Genomic DNA, 8,210 nt, shown 5'->3' with positions numbered 1-8,210 from the left:
TACTCGACTAAATTACGATGATGAGCTGTAAACTCGTGTCACTGAGTAATAACAAAAAGAAAGGAAAGGAAAGGAAAGGAAAGGAAAGAAGAGAGAGAGAAAGAAAGTAATAAGAAAGAAGGAAAGACTAAAACGTGCCATAAGAACGTCTCATATGCCAATAATATTATTGATAATACATATTTTTTACATTTACGATCTGTTTAATATTTCGTTCTGTCAGTCGTCGTGCGTCGCGTACGGAGGGAGGAGAAAGAGAAAGAAAAAAAAAAAAAAAGAGGAGCAAGCGCATGCGCATAAAAATGCGCCCGCGATTGCATTCATCTTGCGAGCGTGCACTTTTTCGTCCAACAAAGGAGTTCTTCCATCTATTTCTAACTTGCTCCTGTTAACGTATTGTCGCGATGGGGGCGAATATCGGATTGAAAAGAGAAAAATGAAAAAATGAAGTAAAATTAAAAAAAAAAAAAAAAAAAAAGAAAAGATAAAAAGAAAATGGAAAAAAAATTATAATAATAATTATAATAATAATAATAATTATAATAATAATAATTATAATAATAATAATAATAACAATAATGATAATGATAATGAAAAGATAGAAGCGCGTAGAAAGGATCGAAGGGGTGCACGTTCACGCTATCAATCAGTCATGACCTTCGCGACCGAGAAACTGTAGTACCTACTGAGTAAGTACGGGCAAGGACAAAATATCGACGTAAAAAGGGAAAAGGGAAGGAGAAGAATGTGTGTGAAAAAAAAAGGAAATCAAATAGCAGAAGGAAAAATAAAGAAAAGGATAGACGGAGAAAAGAAGAGCGTGGTTTTCTAAACTGTACTCTGATTGTACTCAGTTGCGTGTAACCACGAGAGAAAAGAGACTTGTATCGAGTCATGTGCGATTTTATTATTCTGTACGTACGATGTGCGAGATAAATCATCATCATCATGATCATCATCGTCGTCGTCGTCGTCGTCATCATTATCGCCATCATTATCATTATTATCATCGTCGTCACCATCATCTTGTTGACTCTATACATGCGGTCCCTTCTCTGTGTGTATGAGTGAGTGTATGTATGTAAGTGTACGATACAAATAAGCGAATAAGAACGGAGAAAAAGAAGAGAGAGTCGTCAGGGTACACATGCGTTGTTTTACCTTCCCCAACAGCGGCGAATAGTAGAAGACTTAAAAGAAAAAATGAGAGAGTGAGATATATATATATATATATATATATATATATATATATATGTTTCATGTTGTACGGATTAAAGAGAGACATAAGTATAACACGTACCTAAGCTCTTACTCGTGCGCGAACGCACTACCACCCACAATTGCTATTTTCATTTAGTAGCATCGAAAGGACGACTAGAATTACTATTACATGTACACACGCGCTTGCACACATATATACACATTTACATAAAAACATACAGAAACGTCGATCCGATCTACGGGTATTTCTCGAGTCGCATTTTTACATCTAATAAGTGTACGGAGACCTTCCAACAACGTCAATGCTCGACAATTAGAAGGGGTGCTTTAAACGCTCTTCCATGTTAGAAAAAAAAAGTAAATAAATAAATAAAAGAGAAAGAAAGAAAGAAAAAGAAAAAAAAAACAAAAGACGCGAAACGGTAAGCAAGCGAACGTTGGTTCTTTTTTTTTTTTAATGGTGAGTCCCATGGACCCGTTCAAACATGGCCTATCGGATATGTTCTGTACGTTCGCGATAATGTGTTGTTTATGTTACAACGAGATTCTCGTGACGGTCGGTAAACTTTAAGGAGAAACTATAAAAGAGAGAGAGAGAGAGAGAGAGAGAGAGAGAGAGAGAGAACAAAAAGAAATAACAGGGGGAGAGAGAGAACATAAAAAAACAAAAAAAAGAAAAGAAACGGACAACACCACCGATATATAAGGAATCGTCTCGCTTCAAAAAAAAAAGAAAAAAAGAAAACATAAAATGAGTGGTTGTATCATATTGTAAAGTATCATCGACAGTTCTCAGCTGCGTTGTACAGTGTTTTCTAAGTATCTAGTTTATAGCGTGTAATTTGAAAGAAACATTGTATTTACACTATTAAGTGATCTGTATCAAATTCATTCTCGTATTAGCCTGTACTCCTACTCATGTAGATGCTAAAAGTGATTTGTGTCATAAAGAAAACCTATAAATAAAATTAGCCATTTGAGAATGTTGTCGCGAGCGTGACGTTACTTTATTCACATACCTTCGTAGTTAAAATTTATTTAGAAAGTCGACAAAAAAAAAAAAATTAAATCTCAATATATAAATATATTGGATAAGCAATGTGATGGTATTTTTTATTACAGAATTATTACACCCGTTATAATTAAATATAATTTTACAAGTTACATTAATATAATTTAGTATATACATCGATAACACGTTACTGCTCGCATTTAATTGGACAAGATGATTTAGCATCCGAGAAGAAATGCAAACTCAATATATTCACGGCATTCAAAGTATAAACATTGGGTGTTTTCAAATTACAATTCATGATGAATATTTTGGCCATTCTCATGATATTGTCGCATTTTATTACACAAGCAGCACCCTCGAAACTAGGTAGACCCTGTTCGTTGCGAGAGCACGGATCGAAAAGATAAAATTTTCCATAATGTTGCATAACAGCAACAGCCATATTGGTAGTATGCAATATACCGGCACAATTTGTACGAAAAAACATGTTTAAAGTTTCAGATAAATCATAGACTAATAGGAGACCAGCTGCGGTATGATTGTGGATGTGTATGGTAGCCCGAAAATCACCTACGATGAAAACAGTCAAGAGTTCGCTTGGTGAAAGATTTCTGGCACCTGGACGTGCGGCACGAACGCTATCAGAATGTAACAGATCTCCGTATTTCAATATAGCATCGATCAACTCTGGTGTCCAAGAAGAAGGAACGTGTAACAAGCCAACTACGATAGCAACTACGGCAATAGCAGTACTTTGGAGTCCTCTATTTCTTGTGTCAAATAGAGGATGATTCATGTGCAAGGTACCACGTAGAACACTTTGTTCTTCATCAACGACGTAATAATCTGTCACAACTTCAACAGCCAACGTTGTCGTCCTCTTCATCGTTGTAAGAGGTATAGGCGGTGCTATGCAGTCGAAATATGGACGGAAATCAGCAGGACAAGGCAATGGTTCGATCATTGCCGTATTTATTATCACGCGAGAGATCTGATAAGTAGTATATTTTTCTTGTTCGTCGATGTTTGCAAAGATCAATTCGTAAAATGGTTCCATGCAGGCGAACCACATGACGCAGGAGGTTCCGTAGAAATCCGGAAGACCTTGATTGTTACGTGCACGAGGATCGTACATGAAATAAACACCCATGTCCTTCCAAATGGCTATCATGCCACGACCAGTAACCAATATTCCAGCACGATTATTTTCAAAAAATTTTTTCAAACCCTCCTCGAGTAAAATAGGTGGTGGTGGAGGAGCTCGAACCCTGACCGCTCTAGCTTTTTTTCCTGCAGCTTTTTTTTTGACAGCTTTCTTTTTCTTTTTCTTTTCCTCGGGATCAACTGGCGGTATAGAAACTATACCTGATACCGTGTTAGATTCTATATCTGCGGTCAAGATATTAACACCTACGTAAAAGATTCTAATTATGTCCTGAGGTACCACTCTCAATTTTCCAGGCTTCGCCTTCATAGTTTCGCGATGAACGTTACTACCGATAAGAAGAATCTCATTCATCGTTTTTTTCGTCCATGTGATAGGGTTCTTGATTACGGACATTCCAAGACTGACTACGCAATTCGCAGCCGTCTGCTTGTTACGTAAAATTTCTGGGAATACGTCGTCGCCTTGATGATATTTTCCTCGTAGAATCGCACGAGCTTCTCCTTGGAGTCTACGATAAGCGTTTAATGGTGGCAGGTTCGATGGACGTACTGCTGGACTGGGATCGAATTTCCATGGTGCTAATTTATTCCAATCAACAACGTCGATCGCTGTGATCTCATAATCGCCTTCTCTTCCAAGATGATTTAATAGATATTCAAACAAAGTTGTAGTATTATTAAATCGGAATACTCTTGGTGCTATTGTTTCCTCCTCGTCGGTGCGAGTGATCCAATCGGGTATGAGAGTATAATAGATGTCCTGAAACTTCCAAATGGGTATGTGTCGATTGTCATTCGCAACTAATATACCAGAGTCGTAGTTTTGAAAAAATTTATCTAATCCATTCTGCAAGTTTTGTAGTTTAGGTGGTTTCCCGCTTAGATCGCCGGCTTCGATGCAATCCTTAACCGTTAAATCGATTCGACGCGAAGAAAGAAAGAATTCCGTGATGATTTCATTGATACGCGGTACTTTGCCTTCTCCAAGTCTCTCGACGCATTTCGAGTGTAGTTTATCACCAGTAATGATAACCTCGTCGACAACATCAGTGGTCCAATATCGTGGTTCGCACACTTTGGAGAAAATGATAGCCATTGTGGCGATAGCTGCAGTCTGATTGTTACGATTACTTTCGTCAAATCTAGCGTCTGACATTTTGACGTTCCCACCAATGCTCCAAACACCATCATCAAATTTAGGAAAATGATGCCAAAGATCATCGCCAGAAGTAGTACGTGTAACACGCTCCATTTCAGAAACACGTGTTTGAAATGCATTGTTCAAAGTCACGTTCTCAAGTATTATATCTGTTTCACCTTCGATAAAACCTATCCTGATTTTGTCAATCAAAGATGGAAGATTTGTGAACCACATCACAGCTGCTGGGTCTCTTTCCGAAGGTTCCCCACGGGAATCTCTACCTCTAGGATCCATCATGAAAAACGTCTCGCCTTCTTTCCAAACCGCCATCATGATATTGTCCTGTCTGATTACACACATAGTATTATTTTCAAAAAATTGTTCAAGAAGCCTATTGATTTCGTTGAGTCTTCCAGTAAGAAACTCTTCTTCCACAGTTATATTCATTTGATTGACACCTATGGCAAAGTTTTCACTTACTTCCATCGGCAAAAGAAAATTTCTTGCCTCTTCGTCTATATCTGCCTCTGGTAAATTATTAACATTATTTGTTGCTACCTTGTCGCCTATTTTCAATATATCATCGACGACCTCGCGATACCATAAATGCGGATTATAAAGTTTCGTCATAGCTAAAGCAGCCAAAGAACTCGCCGCTTGTTGTTTGTCCCGCATTAGTCTCTTAAACGTCTTTTCGTTTGCTTGATTGAAACTACCTTGTAATATTGCGCCACCTTCGGCTAGCCTCGAGTAATGATATACCTCTGGTTCTTCTGGAGTTTGCTTATCTGTTTCTAATTCGTCTTCCGTCATCGGTGTACCTACAGACAAACTTTTCAAATTATGAATGAAATATTCGTTTCCACGACCCCGTGATATAGGAGCATTTCCTGCGATTAAAGAAGACAGATCAGCAGGATTGAGCGTTCGTATCACACAAGCAACATTTTCCTCTTCTCCCACCGCTACACCCGCATAGCCTAATCTTCCACGAGGATTTGGATCGAAACAATAATAATACGTCACTTTTTCGTCATTTTTATCGCAAAGCTTGTATTTCATATCTTCGTCAAATTTCCAAATCCCAACGGCCAAGTTTCCTACCTCGACGATACCATATTGATAATTCTCAAAAAATTTCTTAATCCCTTCTTCTAAATTTAACACCTCTTGTCCAGGGGTTGGATTCAAATCGCCGGTTATTACAGAATCGTCTAATTCAAACTTTACTTTTCTATTTTTTAGGTAAAAATTTTTCTTCAAATTACTTACAAGTAATGGCCGCTCTTCAAGCATTAATTCTGGTGGATAGCAAACATTGTAATAGGCGTCACCGTCTCGAATAACTTCGTCGATGACCTCGTTTGTCCATTTTGCAGGCGGTGTTTCTTTGGCAATAATCAAAGATACTACGGGTATAGTCAAACCTTGAATACCTCTACTGTTATCTTCGAATAATTCATCTTCGTTAGAGATTCCACCACGAAGAATCCAAGTTTTGCCTGATGTTCCTGGCTCGAAATCATTCCAAGCTCTAGTGCCAGGAATATCTTCCGGTATTGTAATGTGTCGTATGGTAAATCGATCGTTCTTTCGAGTTTGTTCAAGATTCTTGGTAAACCACACAGCGAGATCATCAGATTCTGGGAATCTTATGACGCAACATTTTCCATGAACTTGTTTTGTTGCATTACTGTTAGCACCTTTGCCACCCTTAACTCTTTCTTCAATAATTCTATTACCCAAATTATCGCAATAACGTGGATCGAAAGCATAATAAAAATCATCTTGAGTCCATATAGCTACAGCCATCAAAGGAGTTTCAATGATACCTTCGCTATTAACCAAGAAAAATTCATGTAGTGCTTGCTTTAAATTAAGTATATCCAGAAGTTTCGAAGTAACCGTTCCAGTAATAGTCATGAGATCAACGTCAATCGCTAGTTTATGATCTTCCACTTGAATATAAGTATCATTGAGATCAGCAGCAGTCATCGTCTTGATGAAAGGCTTTTCAGTCTTTATAGTTGAATAAAGTTGGTCACCTAATGTCAATATCTCGTCTAATTTAGGTCTCAACCAGGTCTTCACAGGATGAATCTTCTTCATAGCAATAGCCATCACACAATTAGCCACATTTTGACCACCTTTACCTTTGTACATGTCGCTAGCTTCATGAGTCAAGCCATGAAGAATTGCCATTTTTCTAGGTAATTCTCGAAAAGTCGAAGGTACATTAACCTGCATGTTATCGTAAGGATAACCAGTGTCGAAAGTACTCTGGTCGACCAATGGCTCCGTAGCAAACTTTTTATCGATACTATAATTCGAAATAGTTATGGTCAATGGTTCTTTGTGAAATTTCGCACCTGGTATTACCTTGATCTTTTCACTTTTAGGAACAGGCTTCGTACAATCCATCTTATTTTCGTCTATATCAACGGGATTGATAGATCTAAGAACGCTTCTGTCAACTACCAAATCGGTTCCATCGGTAACTTTATCGATGTAACCACGACCCACCTCGGTTACTCGTAAAATAGTTATTTTGTCTATACAGTATCTCGAATCGTAATATCTGTTCATATTCTTTAGAAAATGATTACGCATGTCGTTCATGCATTTGAATCTGAGCAAACAAGCGACCCCATTTTGATGACGTAGACCATTCTCTCCGCATGGTCCAGGATCAAAAAGTAAGAAACCAACGTCGGAATGACGCCACATTGCTACCGACGTACCTTGAGCGGTAATAATGCCAGCATCATTGCTGTCGAAAAATTGTATTACACCGTCGGCAAAATCTGAACATCCTGCGGCCTCGCTAAATAGATTACCATAAATACCAGTCTCCTCGACGCAAATTAAAATCTTATAATTGCCGATATAGAATTCTGGATGTACCAGGATAGCTTTCATGTACTCGTTTTCCTTCACGCGATTTCTCATCATACTGATGCGAAATAATTTATCTCCGTACTCAATAACTTGATCTACGTAATCCTGTATCCATTCTTTAGGCTCGAATAATCGACCATAAACGATTGCAACGACTGAACATGGTGCTGCTTGACGACCACGGCTTCTAAATTTGAAATGAATATCGTTCATCGCAAAGGAACCACGTAGAATCGAAGAGGTCGGTGTTAAGACACGAAAACGATGCCATCGTTTGCCAAGGTCGTATTTCGTAAATCGCTTTCCTTTCTTCGCGTTCTTACCCTCTCCAGCTCCTCCAGGATCCTCTGCTACCTCTATTTTCTTTTGCGATGTATTTATTTTCTTTTGGCTAGATATATACATATATACATATGTAAATTTTAAAATAAGAATACTTGTTGTCAATTGTGACTTGTACATAATTGATTAATCATAATTGAGTTATATTAAAAATTACGTAATTATTACACTAACTGACTTACTCTGCCATAGTTCTATCTCCTTTTTTTTTTTTGTTTTTTTAACTATTTTCTATCCATTTTATTCTATTCACGAATAATTTAAATGTAAATATAGGATATATATTATTTTTTAATTGCACTTGTAAATTTGTATTTTAGGACAACATTTTTTCTATTGCATGACAGATGTCAGGTACAATGTGTGAATCGAACAATCGAAATTAATTCGAGAAGAACAACTTCATTTAAGGTTGTTTACCATTTT

The 8,210-nt window shown here is 37.5% G+C and overlaps 1 protein-coding gene across 1 annotated transcript; it reads right to left on the bottom strand.

Moving 5' to 3' along the window:
* Positions 1 to 1,555: 1,555 nt before the first annotated feature.
* On the bottom strand, positions 1,556 to 7,927 carry LOC122627608. The gene has a single exon (XM_043808856.1). It carries the CDS (start codon positions 7,902 to 7,904, stop codon positions 2,421 to 2,423), a length of 5,484 nt encoding a protein of 1,827 aa, XP_043664791.1. The 5' UTR covers positions 7,905 to 7,927; the 3' UTR covers positions 1,556 to 2,420.
* Positions 7,928 to 8,210: the final 283 nt, after the last annotated feature.

This window comes from Vespula pensylvanica, chromosome 1 (genome assembly GCF_014466175.1).
Source record: "Vespula pensylvanica isolate Volc-1 chromosome 1, ASM1446617v1, whole genome shotgun sequence".
NCBI lineage: Eukaryota > Metazoa > Arthropoda > Insecta > Hymenoptera > Vespidae > Vespula > Vespula pensylvanica.
Note: the sequence above shows the minus strand (reverse complement) of the source record. Positions and strands in the feature narration are given on the sequence as shown.

Coding starts and splice junctions, on each gene's coding strand:
- LOC122627608 (XM_043808856.1), bottom strand. CDS start 7,904: ATGTACAAGTCACAATTGACAACAAGTATTCTTATTTTAAAATTTACA.